The sequence below is a fragment of the Equus przewalskii genome, chromosome 1 (genome assembly GCF_037783145.1).
Source record: "Equus przewalskii isolate Varuska chromosome 1, EquPr2, whole genome shotgun sequence".
Taxonomy (NCBI): domain Eukaryota; kingdom Metazoa; phylum Chordata; class Mammalia; order Perissodactyla; family Equidae; genus Equus; species Equus przewalskii.
This window is the reverse complement of record NC_091831.1, coordinates 78,333,972-78,355,651: the sequence shown is the minus strand read 5'-3', so window position 1 is coordinate 78,355,651 and position 21,680 is coordinate 78,333,972. Positions and strand designations below refer to the sequence as shown.

Below are 21,680 nucleotides of genomic sequence, written 5' to 3'. Positions count from 1 at the left end.
GCGTCCCACATATAAAGTAGAGGAAGATGGGCACAGATGTTAGCTCAGGGCCAGTCTTCCTCAGCAAAAAGAGGAGGATTGGTGGCAGGTGTTAGCTCAGGGCTAATCTTCCTCAAAATAAATAAATAAATGGTAAAGGATGGAATGTGCAGGAGGCAGGAGCATGCTGGCTGCTCCAGGATCAGCAGGTGCATCCAGGTGACTGTGGTATCCAGGTGATACCACAAGGCGCAGACTCAGCACAGTGAGGAGCCCATAGCTGCAGCAGACAAAACTCACAGGGGCTGCCTTTTAGGCAGAAGGTCTGCTCCTCTACCTGGAGTAGGAAGAGGCCAGAGGACTTCCTTCTGTGGATAGCACAGAGGGAATTCTGTAACTCCAGGAGTCCATGCTAGCCTCACTTCTATATTACAAACCCAAGAGGGGGCTGCGAAACAACACAGTAAGATTCACCAGACCCCACTTAGACTAGTTGAACTATTTTGATCATATATTTTGTTATCTGATAAATCACCAAGAGTGGAGCTTTAGAGACCCTGTTTTTCCATCAAGGCGGCTGTGATGCTCAAAGAATAGAACCTGGGCTCTATGACTGGTTAGGCATCAAAATAAACACAGCCCCTGAAGGTGAAGACTAATATTTACAGGGCATCTCACAGCACGCTGGTTGTGGATCTGACGTTACGTGGTCCACACATGTGTCCTTTCACTGGTTAATACGATTGTGTTCTGCCATTTCAGAAAGAATTTCAGGTAAGTTGCAAGGATACATAAAATATGTTAAGACATAATTGAAGTACAAGTTGAATGAGAGAAGACAGAAACCGGGAAGGAGAACAAAATGGGGCCAGGAATAAGGATAGAAATGCTGTACATAGAAATGACCTGCACATTCACCACAATGAGCCATATCTCTTCTGGTGTTTATGACTTCTGGGAGGCACACAGAGACAGTCATCCCATTTTACAGATATGTTAATGGAGGCTCACAGACTGAATAATTTCCCAAAGTCAAATACCTAACCAAGTAGATGGGCTGGGATTTTAATGGAGGTCTGACTGACCACACAGCTCGCGCTTTCCGATGTACCATCACCACTTCAGGCAGAGCTGAGGATTAAGTTGGCTGATTATCTTCTCGCTGACAAGGGTGGGATCAAGGACACAGAATGCAGAGTTGACGTTTTTTGCAGACCAATCCTGTAGAGCGATTCCTATTTGTTAAAGCCTCGCATAGTGCCCTCACATGGATGCTTAATGCATATTTGTTGACAAGGAAAACGCCCAGAACGATTTAACATTGTAAAACCAATCTGGAGAGTATGATAGAAAGGTAACAACTATGAAAGCTACATTTGCCTTCCAGGTAGTTGTTACATGTGTTTCCTTATAGCTATAGTTTTTCACATTTTATAAAGACTTTTGATATATCAAAACAAAATCACTGTCAATGGGACTTTTCACTGTTAGAGCTGAAGATACTTAACTTCTTTAGGACAAAGACATTTGTTGAAACAACCATGGACAGGAGTCAAATACTTTCTGGTCTAAACATTTGCTTCATGTTAAAGACAAAGTTTGGCTATTTAGTGGTTGTTTATATGTAACGAGAAGGATGATAAATCATAGCAGAATTTGTTTCTAAAGCTTTTTAAAATGCTCTGACATAAGGGCATTTATAAACACAAGGCACTATTATTACAGTGCATCTGCTATCATCGCCTGGAATTTAAATGGAAGCACCAGGCAGAGCTCATCAAGATGTATTTTAAAGACCTTATTAGTCAAGAACACATCAGTTTAATGGAGAACATTCTAACAACGGCAAATGAAACCCAGATTGAGATTTCCTTTCCCTTTTACATAATATTGTTGGACTTAATTCATTTAAGAAATATTATAGAACAGCTACCATGTGCATGGCCCCATAGGGACACAAAGATCAAAAAGAAATAAGTCCAGACTTTGAGGGAAATGCAGTCTATACGAATCCTGGGCAGAATTTACTGATGGCCACAGAGCAAAGGTATTTTCTAAAGACGACTGCGACAATACCTCATATCCTACAAGTCCTTCTTGAAGCTTACCACTCATCCATCAAGAGGTGGAACATAATTCCCCATCATTTGAGTCTGGGTGGGTATAGATGGGAAACAGAGAGGTGGAGGGAGAGATGAGCATGTGAAGGGCACAGCCCAAGGAAACGTTTGAAAAGAAAAATCCACAACATGTGCTGCATGAGAGTGTTGTGGGAGATGGGCTAGAAAATGAGATTAAGACTGAGGAGTGTCTATATCTGCGCTGTTCAAGATGGCAGCCTCTAGCTACATGTGGCCATTAAAATTTAAATTAATTAAAATTAAATGGAATTAAAAGTTCAGTTTCTCAGTCACACTAGCCCTGTTTCAAGTGCTCACTAGCCACATGGGGCTGTTGGCTACCATACTGGACAATGCAGATATGGCACATCTTCCTCAGCACAGAACTGTACTGGACAGTGCTGGCCTTTGTGGTATTTCTCCTTGTTCCTCAGGCATCAATGGGCCACCACAGGCTTTTGAGACAGGACATAGCCTGGTGTTATGTGTGGGGAATCGACTAGAGAGTGGGTTAGGAGGGCAGAGGACACGTTTGTCGTCTGTTCCCCTGAGGAGCAGACCTGGGAACAGCAAGTCTGCGGATTTCAAGACAGCCCAGGCTGGGAAAGCAGCCGAGCCAGCGTTATCAGGTAGCTGGGGATTTACTTATCGGCTCCTCAGAGTATCAAAATGGTTTCATTACAGCGCAGGGCTGGCTGGAGACTTGCAAAAACCAAAGCCAGCTTTACAAGGCCTGAAATAAACACCAGGGGACTGGAAAGCGAGAGAGCAGGGGTGGAAAGGGAGAGGAGGCCCAGGGGAGGGGATGGGTAAGTGCCTCTCCCCACACCCTCATGTCTGGGGTGGCTGACCTGGGCACCCACAGGGCAGAACGGGCTCACCAAAGCTCCAGAGGACAGGGTCTTTTAAAGTGCCGGACACCTAGTAAAGAACCAAACAGAGTCGATCACGCTAATCCTCTGCTCCTTTGTATCAACTGAAAGGAGGTAATGAGAACAGCGACAGAGACACCCTAAAGGAAGCACGCTAGAAGTCATTAGTACTGGAAATAAAACCCAGCCGTTTAAGACAGATAGAATGAGCTTTCCAGAGCGTTGGCAGGCATCCAGATGAAATTTCCCGCCATTTTCTTCCCTGGTACCCACCACTCTTAACTGTCCTGAATTCCACTGCTGATCTTTTCAGCAGACAGGCCACAGGACTCTGTATTATGATGCTTAACACAAGATGACAAGAGACCTTCAGGTGACTGCGTTTTGTATCATGAACGTTTTCCCCAGCGGGAGTGAACATTTTCTCCAATGTGGCTCCCTCAGAGACACCTAGTAAAGGGTGGACGTCCTTATACACACCCACAGACCCCGACCCACAGTCCCCCTCCCACCATGGACAGGCCCACCAAGGGTCGATCCCTCCCACACAGAACAGATGCTAAATTGAGGAAAAGAATAGACCACAACAGAATCAATTCTTGGTGAGACTGAATAAAAAAACATAAATCCTGCTCTACAAGCCCTTACTTTTAAGTAACTCACATAAACCGACAATTCAGACCTAAATGTATCTTCCAGAACGGGTGGCATAATCTTGGAACCAAAGAGGCTAAATAAGAACGCGCATAACTTGCTCTGCACAGGTGTTAGGATGCCTCCCAGTAATAGGACCTCCTCACAAACGTTTCTCCATTCCCCTTTCGACGGGGAAGCTGGAAACCCTCCCCAGCTCAACGGGGGGTGGGGAGGGGTGCATTTTGATCAAACCAACCCTCCCAGGCCAGAAAGACTGGTTCCTGACTTATCTGAGAACAGGAGACAAAGAGAACGTTTTGCATTGAAAATCAAGTTTTAAATAGCTTGTACTTTCCTTTCCTGCATAGTTAAAAGCGGGAGAGGTTGCCACTGCTCTTATTTACAAGCGTTTCCAGAAGTGTGATTTCCAGAGCTCTAAAAACGTTCCCCAAATTGTTTTCTCCTAAAAAAGCTTAAAGGCAAGCCAGTTCTGGTAGTTTTCTTTTACTCTCTGGCTCTGCAAAGATGCACAATATCTCTTTAGACAAATGCAAAAGAGGACTCTTGTTTATGAGAAAAATTCAGGATGACTTGACTTGTCCTGCAAAAATCCTGCCTCTCTCAGAATATGAGGAATCTGCCAGGAACGCGAGGGCCCCCCCTCCCGCAACCTCTCCGTGGTCTCCCAGCACCGGCTCGCCGTGGGGTGCTCTGGTCCAGTTAGTTTTCCCCAGCACACCCCTAAATGTGAGCTCGCGGGATGTCACGCACTTAGTCGTGGTAAACACCTGTCAGCATGGGTCAAGAGGGGACAGAGACCTCTCTGCCAAGCAGTCAGAGAGGAACCACCCAGCGCAGGCTCCCACGGAGCTTACGCCACGCAAGGTCCTCTTCCAGGTGCTTTACCTAAGTTAACCCACCTTCTCCTCACGAGTCCGTGATGTGGGTCTTATTATTTTGCCCCCATTTTACAGAAGAGGAGAGAAAAGCCTGAGGTGACCAGTGTGAAGCGGGAAAGGTGAGGTGTGAGCCCGGGCAGGCGGGCGGCCCAGGCTGAGCTTAACCACTATGCTTTCCTCCTGTCCTGGAAAGATGCGTGTTTTGGGTTCACGGAAACCGTCTAAGGGGAGAAAGAGAAGCCACAGATCTCCTAACTTAATGTTGACCTCTGTGAGCCACAAAGGGCACGCTGTTGTGTCAGAGTTGTGCAAAGTACAGACATATTATAGGAGATGGATTAGGGTTTATACAGCACAGCAGAGGCATGGCTAGAAAATTGGGACCAAAGAGGTCTGAAACGGAGTCCCAGGACACAGAGCGATTCCTCTGCCCCAGCTGAAGACAGGCTGGCTCACCAGGCCGCCTCCTCCGCTGTTCTCAGGCCCTTCCCTCCACAGGTCATTAAGAGTTCTTGAAAATTACTTAGTGAACCATTCCTCCTCGCTCTTCACCTTCCCTTAAAAATAATTGCCCCCACTCCATCACTGTTTGCTTGAGGAAATGTATGACCAGCCAGACCATGCACTTGAAGAAAAAGTGCATAAATCATCTTCTACGAGTTTAATGGTGCTGAGAAAAATTGGTGTTCTCTTTATGTTGAGCTGTGATGCGTGTACACGTGTACATGACACGCATATTTAGAACGCTCACAGAAGGGAACATGCGCCATCCAGGGGCGATCTCGGCATGTCTCGGCCGGCCCTTCAAACGACCTGACGATGGCTCCGTAAGCAACATTTCCCTGCTAAAATTTGGCAACATTTCCCTGCTAAAATTTGGCAATTATAACTCATTTTCCATTCACAACTGGTGAAACCTGGAGAAGTGCCCCAAATGCAATTTTCGATCAGTTATGTTTTGTGCTAAGCCTGGAAGCCCCCGTGGGTGCCCACCCCACAGCAGGATGAAGCATGAAGCCTGGACCTTTCACAGAGGAAGGTTAAGGAGCATCGTGCAGCCCAAACCTTCATCAAGCAAGCCAGCATCAACTTTAGGTCTTACTTGTAGTTCTTCTCCCAGAATTTCACTGGCCTGACATACGAGGTGATGAAAATGACACTCCCGAGAAACGGGCTCAATGGAGTAGAAAAGATGGACGTGGCAAACGTCTGAAAGAAAAGCATGGCAGAATCTGAGAATTTTGAGTTAAGGTGAAAAATTTTTTTCATCGTTATATTTCTAAGTATTATTTTAGATTTGGAGTAGTTCGCATTAAAACTATTTTCTCACCAAAGAAAGAAAGATGCCCATACACTTCTCTCTCTGCGTACATATTTGGAAATATAAACCTTTCAGTAGTATCCTGCTAGGTCTCATTTCACCATCACGAAAACCAAATGATTCTCATAAAAATCCCAGCAGTCTCAGTATAATTCATGGCAAAGATTTAATATCGAAGGTTTGAAAAGAACAGTTTCTTTTTACTAAGATATCAGTAGCCGAAAGAAAATGCACTATGGACTCAAGTACTAAGTACATTTATAAATAATTAAAATTAAATTACACTTTTTAAAATAAATAAATAGCATCATTTGGGCACGCAGCATCTCTGTTTTTCAAAGAATCTTTTCCCACTACTCAAAAATATGTATTCTTTATCATATATTGAACACCAATGGCTCAATTCAAGTCATGTCTGGTTTATAAGCTAAAAATGAATATATATAAATCACAGCATTTTGTGGGCCAAGTCGCCCCTTTACACTCTGTAGGGGTTTCTCACTCACTGGCGTACCTCATTCTCACACAGCTTGGTTCGTCAGAAATGCAATTGTTCAATATTAAAATTAGGCAGGCTGTAATATTTGGTTTATACCCAACTGATCTCTGAAAATCTGAGGGAGGTGCCAGAAGGGCTGGTCCCTCCCCACTCTTGCTCCATCATTGGCGACCTCCTCCCAGCTGCCAATCACACACACATCACTGTGGCGCAGGGGCGACGGTGGGGCCTGTGGCTGGAATCGGAGAGGGAACTGAGGTGGCAGAGGTCAGCCGGGGGCCAGACTGCCCAGGTCTCACATGTGCACATTGTTCCTTGTCCCCAGGGGAAGACTTGGGGAGTTCCACTACAGGTCTGATCTGATCTTCCCACCTGGAAGGGGACATGTGCTACTTTCTCACCGCTGCACAAATGGAGGTCTTATTTCTTTAGCCTGTGTTCCAAAAGTTCAGGCAGAATGTGAAAAAAGAAATGTCTGGCATAGATAGGGAGACTGTGTGTCTCAATTCCAGCTAGAACATGGAAGAAGGAACTCAGATTCAAAGCGCATGCGCATATTATCAGTGGCGGGGCTTAAGTTCCATGATAGGGGAGGGCTGGCAATGAGACCTTCATAGCCCCACTTATGTGAAAATACAGAAAAGGGAGTGACAGTACTTGTGCTGTCCACAGGCACTTCTCCATGCATTTATGCATTTTCACAGATTTAATCTCGGAGTTTTGCTTCAGGACTAACTGTGTCATTTCTTTCTCTTTTTTGCTGTTTATTTCCAAACACCTTCAGGAGTGAAATGATACATCCTCCATCAGTAATCCATTCTGGTGGTGAATTGTTTGGGTATCAAAAAGATCTCTATTGTGCTACAATTTAAATCCAATTCCTTTCCTTTGACCCAGGATTAAATGGAGGACTATAGCACAATCCGCCACAGCCACGTCTGTCATCACCCGTCAGCTTCCTCTTCATCTGCAAGCGGAAAGCGTCTAAATACCTCTGTCACAAAACACACCAAATTAACTATGCCCCTCATCACTGGAAGAAAAGGGAGCTACGTGGGAGATGTCATTGAGCAAAGGTACTGGAAAATGTGAGAAGGCAGAGTGAGGTCCCAGGGGGAGTTCCCTGGTGGGAGAAAGGGAGCCAGGGAGGAGGGCAGGAGAGGAATGTCCACACCACCAGGTGACAGAGGACACTGCGGGGCTTGCAGAAGAACCAGGACAAAGCCGAATGCAGCCAGGACTGGGCAGAACGCTAGAAGAAGTGGCATTGCCTTTCTTTTTGATTCTAAACATTTCCTCCCAAATTATCTTGTCCATTTTTTAAAGGCTAGAAACAATTATCCAGAAATTAAGAAGGGAGAAAAGTCGTGCTAGGCTATAAATAGGTAGGAAAGGAAATGAGGTTCAACAGGCCAGAGGGCAGAGGTGGGGCAGAAGTGAATAGGTGGACTCAAGGTTATTTTATTTAGGGAAGATCAGGAAATAAATATAGCGTGCTCCAGGCAAATCTGAAACTGTGACTATTACTGCTAAGGCAGGGCCAAGAAACAGGGACTCCTAAGCGAGCGAGCACATGCAGCCCTCTTTATTTCTTACTGAGAGCAAGCCAAGAGGTTAGCCTAAGAGCTTTAAAAGCTTTAAAAGCTCCAGGTTTATTTGAGTACATTTAAAATGAAAAGATCAACGTCAATACTTAAAGTAAAAAAAAAAAATCATTAGAAGCTCAAAAGGGTATACCAAATAGAAGGCAGCCTTCCCCATACACCCAGTTAACAGAGGTAATCTGGCTAAGTCTGTCTAATTATCAGGAGACAGCGGTCTTGCCTGGTCTCTGCCATGTGAAAAGGGTGAGCGTTCTCATCTTTCCCTGGAGGTCACAAGCTCAGACACCAACACAGGCGACCGAGGGAGCAAACACGCTAGGACTGAAAAAAGCAATTTCCTAAACAGTGCCCTGCTGGCCTGAGGGCTAATTCAATTCCAAAATGGAGCAAATTAGTCCCTTCTCAATGCCACGATGGACCCATAGCTTCTTAATAGAGTGATAAAATAATTAACATTTCAAAATTAGTCAAGATCCAGGGCGGGCATTTAGGAACCTGGTAGCTTTGTCTTGAAGGCATGTATATTCCAGTTTTCTAAACCATTTATCTCTTTACATTCGGAATGGTTGGACATTAGATTCCAAATAACAAATATCAATCTTTACAAGTGGCCAAGGATGGGAAGGGGTCCTTGGATGATGGAGAGGGGAGCTGAAGGCCCTGTGAGCCATCACACAGCTTAAGGGGTCAGGCTCCTCTGTCCCTTCGAAGGCTCTGTGGCTTAGCAGAAGCGAGGAAGTGGATGTCACTAACAGGGACAGTTTTTAGGAACAAAGCATGGGGATCCATCCAGTGTTCAAAATCAGAACTACCCAATGCCCAATAAAATGCACATCTCAAATGTGTTCAGTTTCTTAAGAGTCCATCCATCATGGAAGCACTTAGATTTAACGCGCGCTGTGTGCAACTTGAGATAGATGCTAACGCTGCTTTTATCCTTATGGGCGAAATTAAGTGTCAGATACAATGTGCTTGTGTGAGAACCCTCAACACACATATAGGTCAGGCAATTGAAAGTGACGGCTCCCAGAACGGTCTTAATTCAGCTGTGGAACTACAAGGAGTAATTAGCATTAGTGAACTCACCTAACAAGGCATAAACAGCCAGGAGAAACGCTGCAGAGCCACACGAGACCAAAGGTAGGGGGAAACTGGGAACCATAACTTCAAGTTTCAAATTCTCAGTGCAAGTCCTCAACCACTAATTTGCATTAATCTAATAATTTTTATTTAATAAACAGCTTTACATTCTAGACAGCATACCTTAGACACACTTCAGAAATAAACAAAAATCGCCTCGCTCTTTCATCACACTGTCTTTGTTTTAAAGGACTCTGCTTAGAAAAACTAAAATTACTGGTATTATAGAAAATGATTGCAGTTAAAGGAAAAGGGTGGTGCATAAGCTTACACTTGTGAAATTTTTTTTCCTTAGCTTGTTTTGCCAAATAACCTTGAAACACTTTAGAAATATCAATGCAGGTTTAAAAATAGGAACACAGGACAATGTGCATTGTGAGGCCAGCTCTTGGAATACTTAAAAAAAAAATTTTTTTAAACAAATGAGTCTGGAGGAGAGCATTTTTTAAATTCTAGAATATATTATCACTTGATGACTAATCTCAAGTGTGTTTTCATCCCTGTGCATGAAGTTCAGACCCCAGAGATTCTTTAGGAATTGTCTTAACGAGCCTTATGCAAACTTCACATGAAAGAAGGCTCTGAGTGGTCATTAAAACCAGCTAATAGCACCCATAATGGGACGCTAGAGTCTAGAACCCTGGGGCACACACATCAGTGGGATAAGAATCCCAGGCAGCATGTGAAGATGGAGATTCTAGGATCCATGCCCTGAAATGCGATTTTAAAAGGATGTGCTGGGCTCAGGAATCTACTTATTTAACAAGCTTCCTCAAGGATTCCAACACAAGCAGTCCCTGAACCACATCTGGGGAAATACAGGTTTAGAAAGTACACATTCAGTGGGAAGGACAAACTTTGAGGGCAAATTTTAGGCCTGAGTCAAATATTTTTGTTTACTCTCTGTCTTCAAGAGTATTTTTTACTAATCTCTCTCTTTCTTTCTCTCCACACACCCACACACACACACAATTTAGCTCTCTGGTCAAAGTGATCTTTAGAAGGACCAACTCAAATTTGTTTTGAAGTAAATTGAAACTAATTGCCATTATGGAAACACTTAAAAACATACAAGAAAACCAAATGAAACTACACATGATAAAACTAGGCTCCTTGGCTAATAGGAACTAGAAAACAAAACCAAAAATTATTTTTTTAGTCTTCAAAGATATTTGGGTAATTCTATTTGCACCTAATTCTGGGTTTTGGAATATTACTCAAGTAGATGGCAACTATATCACAATATAATGTTATATAATCTATGATAATATATCGAGTACATCAAGCTTATCCACACTGCTTAATAAGAGCAAATTGATTTGCACTATTTTGGACAAGCCAAGCTAATCATTTAAGCAGTAACTTTCCATTTAAAAGACAGGATATCTTAATGCAGGTCTGGGCAAGGGAAAAGGAAGAATCAGAAAAAAATAAAGTAACTCCTGAATATGCATTAAAAAGGAGGAAGAGTTCAAAATTAAGAAACATCTTTTAAGGCTAAGTAGCCTAAAGAGAATCCAAAGTGCCTGCCCAAGTCCCCATTGAAATGCAATCTTAAAGACTTTCACATCTTTTTACTGCCAGGGTTCATTGAAAAGCTTGCATCCGTAAAATGTAATCTCAGCTCTCAGGTGAAACCAGAAGCAGAAAGGATACGCGGGATTGCAAAGAGCTGAGCAAACACATGAAATGAAGAACCCCAAGCCATCTGCCAAGGAGCCACATACGTCATGACGAACTGTAACTTGTGAAGCAGGTCCCCGAGCTGAAAGAAAAGAAGAGAAAGATTCGTCAGAGACGACAACCACAGTGGTAGCTGTGTCAAGGTCATTTAAGGCGCAAGCCTTGCAGTCAGGAAGGAGAAGTGAAACTACTGTTTTCCCTCTTATTCTTATCTTGCTCTGTCCTAAATGTATGGCAGCTGTTTGAGAATATTTTATAACAGCAATAAGACGATCAGAAGAAACCCTGTGTGGTTAATCTCACCAGATTAATGATTTCAGCCAATACAGTGTCATCTCTGCCTTTCTAGAAGAACACTCACAGCTTGGTCTTCCCACCTTCACACTGTGTCTTTTAGAGGGAGATTCATACAGAAACGTTTCATCACTGACATTGTTCAAGTTTTTGTGTATGAAGTTCATCTTACCTCTTCAGCTGCTCTTGCTGGAGATAATAGCTCCATACCATTGAATTTCAAGTAGGATATGGAAGCTGTTGCATTTACTAGACAAGCCAGCACTGGAAAAAAGTGAGCTCTGGGGGAAGTGGGCGGTGGAGAGGAGAGCCCTTATCTGGACTAAGGATGAATATGAAGGGGAAACATGCTCAATGGTTTTGGCTGGAGATTGAGAATATGAACATGCTGAGAAGGATGGAGAAGAATGGACTGCCCTGGCTGTAGACCTCTGTTTTGTGGTGAGAAGCAACTGATGAATCCCAGATGCGAAATTCTACTGCTGTCACTTCCACATACAGCAGTAACTCCAGGATGTTCCCCAAGATTCCATAGATACTCTTTGTCTATAATGGAAACTTCAAATAGCAGGATGTGTTTGTTCCTAGACTAGCTAGCATAGGAGGTAGTAAGATACATGCATGTAAAGTAAAGGCCATGATGTGAAAGGGGGAGAGAAAATAGAATTCTTAATTAGGTGCAGTAGGTGTTACAGAGAACATCAGAAGACCACAATGAAAAGAAGGCAAAGGTTGGGAAACAGGGCCATTAAGGAAAGCTCCAAGGAACCAAGATGACTTAGTCCTTCAGTGAAAGGTCAACCTTGTGATTTTGAAACCAAAAGACGAGGTTACTTTGAATTGTTCCATTAAAGTGTAATGAGAGAAAATGAAGTTACCTAGAATCCTCTCCAAATCTTCCTGTCACTTTTCTTGTCTCACCATATTCTCACAAACATCCTGGTTTGGGAGAATAACTTTAAAGTAGAATTTAACATCATTGGACAGGCCACAGAAGATGGACCATGGATAAAAACGTGGAATTCTTAAGAAGTTACAGGCATCTGGTTATGTATAGAAACCCTGGGGTCTAAATGTGTCCACTGGGGACTCTGGTCACAGACATAGTGATGAGGAATCAGAGGTAGAGAGAAGGGAAGGGAAGGTGGCAGAAGGAGAGGAGGAAAAAAGACAAAGCGAGAGGGATAGGAAAGAAACAGAGAAAGTGGAGAGGACAAAGCGAGGGTAAAAAAAAGGAAGAAAAAATGGAGAAGAAAGATGATATGATTGGACTTGAAGAACTGAAAAGGAATATGGATTCTGGGAAAAAAAGACAGATGTTTGTTTTTTGCTAATAAATTTTCTCTCTTTCCTCTTGCTCACTTGCATCAAGCTGAGAGGGCTGATCTCAATTAGCTCCCAAGTTCTTTCAGAAAGGGCACCTTTGTTTTAATCCTGGGGTTGGTTTAAGCTTCCTAAATCCATTCTGGATGGGACTCCACAGCTCCCAGTGCCTTTGAGATTCTGACCATTGAGAGAACAGCAGCTTACTCTGTCATGTCAGCTTGAGGTCTCCTCTCTTAGTGTCACATTACAGTCTTCTCCCCACCACCTTATTTTTCACCAGTCACGAGGTCACTTTACAGACTGAAACTGACAGTTCTAACACAGACTCAAACTCTTGACTCACTCCTGTTAAAAGATATGATTTCCTTTAAAGCAATATCATTTCCTTTCATGCCACCATTAACCCAACCAGAGGAGGAACGTGGTCATTACAAAAGAGAAGACATTCAAACACAGGATTCTAGATTCCATCAAAAGCAAAAGTCCTGAGAAGTAGTGCTGGGCTCTTTTCTCTTAATTTTGCTCATTTATGCCTAATCAAACTCATCAGACAAAATACCTCTGGATTCGAAACCCTCTAGTCACCCCACTGTTAAGAATTCTTAGTCTAGTTATTAAGAACCTTGTGACTCATGCCTAAGTGAAAACTGCAGGCATGAACAATATTACCTTATGTGATGTATGACGCCCCTAATGGATCATGGGTTATGGAAAGTTACTCCTGTTGGGTTTTCAGTGTATGACTATACCCTGGGAGGCTTTTAAGCCACCTTCTGGAAAAGCTGATAAGTAGGTCAGGCACAGCAACTACAATCAGACAGGCAGCCCTAGGGAAGCCTCATCTGCAAGTTCAAAGCTCTAACAAGTTAAACTTTGCCGCATTATGATTAAATGAACGTATCACAATTATTTTTTGTATAGCACAGCAACTTGTATTTACACATAAGCAAAACCAGTAATCAGACACATGCACTCTCACGCTCTAATTGCAGCCACAGCCTCAGGTATCTTCGTTCTTTTCCTGTGTCTCTCTGTGCCTCAAACATCATGAAGAATAAATGCAGCCTTTGTAAAAGATTTTCTCTACGCGGCTTGTATAACAGACCGCTGTTCTCAATAACTGAAGAAGCTCTATCTCCGGAATGCCAGTCTTTATGTATCTACGATTCCCCCACACCATGGTAATTTAATGTTCCTCCACAAAGCCCACCAGGAAAAGGATGTGCTGTCGATTTGTCAGATGCCAACACAGCGCAGCGTTTAAGAGCATGGGCTCGAGGGCATGTGGCCTCGGGCTTGAAAGCCAGTTGCTACCTATCATGGGGATGATAACAGTACCTCCTCACAGTGTCATTTGAGGATTAAACGACTTCAACTGGAAGTGCAACATAAGAGTTTGATGAATAAATGTTGGGACAAGTGGCATCTTATTTTGAAGATGTACTTAGCTCACAATCAGGAAATTCTAGAGCCCCGTCTAAAACAACTGAGGCTTACCAAGGCCAGGTCCTCTTATTTTTCATGGGAGAAAATCAGACCCAGAGAGGCTAAGCGGGCTGCTTAGGTCAGACTGTGAGTCACTGGCCCATGTGAAACCAGAGGCTTAAGTTCCTGTTCCCTGCACCTGGTGATAGATATTTCTACCACCAAACCTGACCACGTCTCCTTGAGGCCATGAGCCTTCCTTGAAGGACAGTAGCAGGAAAACTGCCTGATGTACAGCAGCGGAGGAAAGGTGTCCTCTAGCTAGGCCTTCCTGCTGACAGCAAAGAGACAGAGTTACAAGTGTGGATGTGACAACTGCGGCTGCATCCACTATCAGGGACCTCTTCTTCATGTGCACAGTGACCAAGGGCTCTGCTCTGTCCTGGAACGCCCCTCTCAGTACAAATGCCCAATTGAAAAAATACAATACCACCTAACAAGCCTGGTGATGCTCAAGCGGATCTTAAAAAGGCAGGCTGCTGGGTTACCTGTGCTTCTTGATTGCACAGCTCCAAGAAGATTGATGTGACCTACATATTTGTTCTTAAAAGTGTGGAGAGGTATGCTCCAGGTTAAAAAGACTCAACTTCATATTCTCTCTTTGTACTTTGTCTTTCTCTTCAAGAGTGAAATCAGGTGAAAGAATGAAAAATCTGTGAGAATCAAAAAAGTGATATCTAAGCACAGAAGAAAACCTAAATACAGTCACGCATCGCTTAACAACAGGGAAACATTCCGAGAAGTGTGTCATTAGGCGATTTCATCATTGCGCAAACAGCATAGAGTGTACTTACACAATCCTACTGACATAGTCTACTACACACCTAGACGATATGGTACTAATCTTATGGGACCACCATCGTATATGTGGTCCATCATTGACCAAAACATCACTATGCAGCACATGATCATATCGATCATTAATGAGAAGCGTATATGAAGAGGCACTTTACATCATATTAGGTCATTTCATATAAAACAATAAAACATTTAAGATAGGATTTAATGGAAACAGCAACACCAACACCTTTCTAGTAAGCACCACCACTTGCAGTATAACACTGCATTGAAGTACTTTAAATAGAAATCCCATTTAGATTCCCTATGAACTTGCATCTCCCTAGACAGTTTGAGGCCTCTGTTTTTATGAAGCTTATCTCATTCCTAATCTTCTGCTTCCAAGATCTTAAATCCCAGCCCTATTAAAGCATAATAAACTTCACAAGTTACCCAACTATGACTATAAGAAAAAACAAAATCATTTGGGTCTTTTCCACTGAAAACACTAGGAAGAGTAAAGAAAGTCACAATGGAGTAATTCTGGCTGTTCCCCAAAGAAAGACCCCATAAATATTCATTTTAAGTGACTCTTCTTGGAAATATCTTTTCAATTAGGCAGAGACATGCTGTTATATCTCTGCTATAGATAGGAAACCCAATCTGCATAAATCCACAAACCATCTTAAGAGAAGTGTCACCAAATAAGGATGACCACAAAACATTTCTTTGCTCATATATTCTGAAATAAAACACATGTCATCCTGCCTCTGGGGACTGCCCCCACTTTACCCCCAATGAAAAAGCTGACCATTTATGGAACGCTTTTACGTTGGGCACTGTCTTAGGAGGCTGCACATATGTGATTCCATCTCATTAGAGTAATTCTCCCTCACGATCCCAAACACCACCTTTTCTCCTTGCTCCAGGTTTACTAATGTCCCAGATTAGTTCTATCATTTGCCCTTCTTTTGCATTTTGTTGTCAGATTAAGCTAGATTCCTTCTTAGAAAGATATGCGGTTAACTTCACACCAAACTTGTAATGATCAATGTCTCAACTTGAAGAGGCATGCAAGACTGAAAGGAGTTCCAGGAACTGGTGCTGAATTCAGGAGGAACTGAGTTCAAAATGAGAGAACACTGAGGGGGCAGAGGCTCTTGAGTGCTAGGAAAGGAGATAGAAAAATGGGAAGAAATTTGGAGATTCAAAAGGGAACAAATTAATGAATTCAGGTGGGAGCCCAGCTGAGGGATTAAAAGCCAGGAAGAAAAGAACTGGAGACAACTATGAGAACTTTTGAGGCACAGCTGGTGATGTGGGAAGTAGAAAAATGTTCAGAAAAGAATGGAAAAAGTAAAGCTAGTGACATCTCAAATGTGGGACATGACTTTTTTGGAAAGGGGGAGCACTACATTTATAGAATAACAGATTGATAACAGCAAATATGATAATTAAATTTGGGGATATTCGCTTTAAAATGTAAATATTCTCAAATAGGGGCTGACACTATGAACTAGAATTTTACAAGTTAAACAAACATATTCAGGAAGTAGTTAGAACTGGTTACAAGACTGAATTCCAGAAAGTCAGAAACAGATTCTACCTCAATATGCAACGTGTATTGGGAGCCTATTAAATAGCTCACAGTTTAGCAAAAATACCGATGGGCTTCAGGGAGCATGGTAATGCAGAGAGGTTACCACCCCACTGTAAAAATAATATAAAGAAACCTTAAAGATTGTAAGGAAATAATAGTTGAATTCAAAAGAAGGGAAACCCTGAATGGTCAGAACTGAAGAGGGAATTTAAAATGAGAATGATAAGTCTGAAGTGACACCATCATAACCCGAGAGGACAAGACATGGATATGGATCTTAGGAGCTGAGGACTTGGATTTTAATGGACTTGAAGGGCTACCATGTCCACAAAAACGTGGATTAGAAAAACCCCACCTACCAGTGCTGGGAAAAAGCAAAAAAGGTTACCTTCTGCCTGGTGTAGGGTAGATAAAAATCTGTCACCCACAATACACCAAAACCCTGGCCATCATAATGCAGAGGAGTAGAGTTTAAACGTAAACTATTCCACAAGAACAGGAACACAAAACCAAAGAAACTAATATAAAACGCAGTAGAGGATGAGAAAACTTTTTTTGCAAAAATAAGTGCTTAAACAGCTTTCAGAGACACTTTCATAACCAGAATACATAGGTCTCCCACAGATAAAACAACAACGTCCCACTAAAGGTCAGTCCACAATGAAAATTACAAACTACACTAGGAAATGAGCAAATGAGCAAAAGTCAGTAAATGCAACACACAGGATAACCAGCAACCCAAGAATTTGAGGTAATAGAAAAATTATAAAAGAATCTAAATAAATGCATAAAGAGCTGACATAAAAAAAGAAACAATAATAAAAGAGTAACATAATATGAAAGATTAACAAATGGAATTAAAAAAGAAAGAAGTACAAATTCTATAAGTGGAAAGTGAAATCATTAAAATAAAAAAATCTCAGGAGACGGATTAAAAGCAGATTAGTTACAGCAAAACATAAAAGTAGAGAAATGGAAGGACTGAGTAAATTAGCCAGAACACAGCACAAAGAGATGAAAAGATAAAAAAAATCTGAGGGGCTAAGAACACGGGTGACAGAATATGAAGATATACATACAAGTGGAGTTCCAGAAGGAAAGTATAAAGAAAAGGGGAAAGAAAATATTTGAAGGGCAAATGGCTCAGAATTTTCCAGAATTGAGGAAAATATCAGTCCCTGATTGAAGAAGTACATCAAGTCCTAAACAGATAAATAAAAAGTGTCCCCACCTTACTGCACATGGTAGTGAAAATGCATAACACCAAAGTCAAAGAGAAAAATCTTTCTTATAGATTACCTACAAAGGAATTATGAATGGAAAGCAGACTTCTCATTAGCAAAGATATATTTCAGAAGACAATGAAATAATATTTTTAAGATATTAAGAAAAAATATCAAGTTAGAATTTTGTACAGAACCCCAGTGCCATTTAAGTGTGAGATGGAAATAAAGACCTTTCCAGACAAAGACTGAAAGAATTTATCACTTATAGAACTTTGCAGATAAAACAAAGAATTTACTTTAGTAAGGAGGAAATTTCCTCCTGAAGGAAGAAATGACATACAAGAATAATGGCGAGAAAAGAAAGTGCTAAAATGTTAGAATCAATAAGAATTAATTATAAAAACAATCATAAAGATAGCGACTCATTAATTACCTTCATATGCTAATAAAGTGTGCTTATTAATAATTTAAGCATAACCATTAAGCCACTGAAGTTTTCAAACTTTAATATGCATCAGAATCACCTGGATGGCTTGTAAAACAAAGTTCCTGGTTCCCACTTGCAGAGGTTTTGATAGAGTAGGTTTAGGGTGGAGCCCAAGAATCACTTCTCAGGTGATGCTCATGCTTCTCATTTGGGGACCACACATTGAAAGTCATTGCACTAAAGGACTAGAAACACAATATTCAATTTCCAAAGCACTAGAAGGAAAAAAAGGATCAAAAATAGTTCATTACATTCAATAGAAAGCATGAAAGAAGTGGTGGGAGAACAAAAAAAAAAGCATCTTAAATATAAAGCAAAAAAATCATGACAGAAAAACACTACAAACATATGAGTAGCCACAGTAAATGCAAATGGATAAAATTTGCCTATTAAAATATAGAGATTCTCAGTCTGTATTAAAAAGAAAAATCTTGCTAGATGCTTTTATAAGAAATATTAAAATAACTTGGAAGTTTTAGGTAAGATAATGAGAAAACAAAACAGGTAAATCCTAACCAAAAGAAAGCTTTCTTACCATATTAATATTAGACAAAATAGGGGGCAGCCTGATGGCCTAGCAGTTAGGCTCACGTGTTGTGCTTCGGCGGCCCACGGTTTGCCAGTTTGGATCCGAGGCACAGACCTGCACACCGCTTTTCAAGCCATGCTGTGGCAGGCGTCCCACACATTAAGTAGAGGAAGATGGGCACGGATGTTAGCTCAGGGCCAATCTTCCTCAGCAAGAAAAAAAAGGAGGATCAGCAGTGGATGCTAGCTCAGGGCTAATCTTCCTCAAAAAAAACCCCCAAAAACCAAAAATAGACTTTTATTCAAAAAAGGATAAAAAGTACTACATATTGATAGAAGTCACCAGGAAGATAAAATACTTGGAACGTATGTACTTAACCACATAGTTTCACAATATCTAAAGTAAAAATGGACAGAATTACAAGGTAAGACTAACAAATCTACAACAATGGGGGAGATTTTAAGACATGCATGTCAGAATATTACAGTCTAATTAGACCATAAATAAATAAACATGTAAAACATTTGAATAAAAGAATTAACAAGCTTTACCTAAGATATGTGTATTAGAACCTTGCAGCCAACCAAAAGAGAAAAAATATAATTTTCAAGACTATGTAATTTATAAGAATTGATGACTTGGATATAATCAACAACAACAACAACAACAACAAAACACTGAGTTAACTACGAATAAATGATAATCAAAACCAGAAAATATTTAAAAATAAATGACAATGAAAAGCAGTAGTACCAATCACGATTTGTACTCAGCTAAACAATTTGTAGAGGAAAAGACATAGCATTAAAATATGCATGTTAGAAAACCTTCACAGTTTATATTGGGAGGCTATTTTTTGATACAAAAATTGAACAAGAATATTATGAGAAATAAAAATATAGATGTTCTCATCTATTAATATAAATGCAGAACTCCTCAATAAAATATTCACAAAATGGATCTATAAATGTTTAAAAATACATCATGATCAAACCTAGTTCATCTCATAATGGCTTAATATTCCAAAAAATGTCAACATAATTCACAAAATTAAGAAAATAACAAAAGAAAGACCATACGATGCTCAGTTGATGCAGGAAGGATGCTGAAAAGTAAATTCAACAGTCACTCAGAAAAATCCCTTGCAACCTAGTAATAAAAGAATTCTTCTTAAACATGATAAAGGGTTCAGTGCCATATTGCATTAAACATTTAATAGTAAAATGTAAAATATCAGAATTACTCAGCTCTAAGAGTTATCAAGCAAGATGAATCTGATTAATCTACAAAAGAAAAGTGGAAATAAAACCATTAAAGGAGACTAAAATCTAAGGAAGGATAAAGGAACCCAGCATAATACTTTATCATCTGTGAAGCGCAGTTTGGAAAATTGTAACTAAGAAGAGAAAGAGGGATAAAGCTAGGATGAGAGTACCCAGCAGGGGTAGGCTACTTAGGCAAATGACTGTGCAGCTAATAAAGGAAAATGCAACAAGCCCTGATTCTTTGATTAGCCAACTTTATGCAGCCAGACAAATTCAGACCCCTAGGAAAATATGAGAGAAAATATTAGTTAGGTTCATATTTCATCACCACTAATTAGTGTATCCATAAATGCAAATGAAGTCACCACTGCACAATGAAATCTTACAATCTACTCAGAGGTAAGAACGCACAAAACTCAAAGGTCGTGTCGAGACTCCTGAGAATTAGGAATTAACGTAATTCTGTATCTGGATGTGAGTTTCTCCTTGTGGTGGACAGCAGGGGTGCAGCGCAGGTGTGTGGAGAGTGGGTCACTGAGGAAGGAGACAAAGGCAGACTTCAATGGAAGAAACAAGAGATAATGAAAATAACTGTGAGAGAGGATTACCTTTGCTCTGTAGCATCCTGCCCAAATTGACCTTGGAGGGAAGTAGGAGAAACAATATAGTTTATGCATACATTCTGCCTTCCTCTTCAATTTCTTAATCCTTTAAATGCCTACGCTAGCCTCCATCCAGCTACTCCATATATGATAGTTTCCCCATCTTTGTTTTGTATTTTATTTAGCCTTCTCTTTCCTGTGGAGAAAAGGCAGCTTTCTGGATTCTGTTTGGAGGGGCTTCCTCCTTCTTGAAGGTCCTCTATAATCTTATGGGGGACAAATGCTGCCTTTAGGAAGAAGGTGTGGAGCCAAGTTCACAAGCTTCCTATAGGACACACGCTGCTGTTTTCACCCACATAGCATTTTAGTGAGAGAAACAAATCACACTAATATGAGCAGCCATGAGGCAGCTTTTCCTCCATCTTTCTTGAATGTCCTCCTGCCCGTCCCATCCCCCACATACCTCCTGGATATCTAACTTATGTCCTCTCCTGAGATCTTGTAGTTGGAACAACATTTCACCAACCTAGTATACACAGGAATAAGGTGAGTCATATAGCGATGTTCCATATAACTGAAGCTTTCTGATTTAAGCACCTGAAGTTTCAGAATTTGGTTTTTTAAATAAAAATATAATACAGGGTCATTTAAAAAATATCAAATAGTTCAGAATTGCATAAAGGGTAAGCAAAAAGTTCCTGTTACCCACCTCATTCTGACCTAACCTCCAGTATTAGCCACTGTTAATAACTGGTTGAGAAGTTCTCTTTCTTGGCATTTTCTACACATACACATGAACAATACATGTATGTGAGTATATATATATATTTTAAATTGAAATTGGATTAACAATGTATACTGTTCTGAAACTTGATTTTTCTATCTCGTATATCATGAACATCTTTCAACACTGGTACAGATCGCTCTACCTTACAGCTAAGGAGCTGCATGATACTCCATTGTTTGGCTAGACAATCTACTAAATCATTACACTACTGAGAGACATCTACATTGCAAAAATTAATTTAAAACCACAGCTGAAGAAAATTTTACACACTTATCTAAGAGATCAGACAAAGTCAGTGCAGTGGCTGTTAATACGGTGTACTCCCCCAACCTTGACCACTGGGCTGTGGGCACATGGTCTACACTGGGCAAGTCACAGTCTGACATCCCCCTCTACACAAGAATTGATGCAGGAGTAAGCAGAGTCTGAGATACAGACAACAAGTATAGGATATTATTTTTACCAGCATTGCTACACAAAAGTAGCACTTCTGGTAGCCATCTTGTTCCTTGAATGGAGAAAAGGTGCATGGAGAAAGAAGCCAAGCAG

General features: G+C 41.1%; 1 protein-coding gene across 2 annotated transcripts in view; it reads right to left on the bottom strand.

The window, feature by feature from the left end:
* PCNX2 (pecanex 2) overlaps window positions 1-21,680 on the bottom strand; it is a 281,662-nt gene that overhangs the window by 85,892 nt on the left and 174,090 nt on the right. For both annotated transcript variants that reach the window (XR_011538712.1, XM_008527506.2), the window contains exons 22-23: window positions 10,727-10,835; window positions 5,609-5,738 (exon numbers count right to left, since the gene is read on the bottom strand). Coding sequence is in view for 1 of the 2 variants with exons in the window: in XM_008527506.2 (XP_008525728.2) it covers window positions 5,609-5,738; window positions 10,727-10,835 (239 nt within the window). In the remaining variant the exon portion in view is untranslated. The remainder of the gene's footprint in view (window positions 1-5,608; window positions 5,739-10,726; window positions 10,836-21,680) is intronic.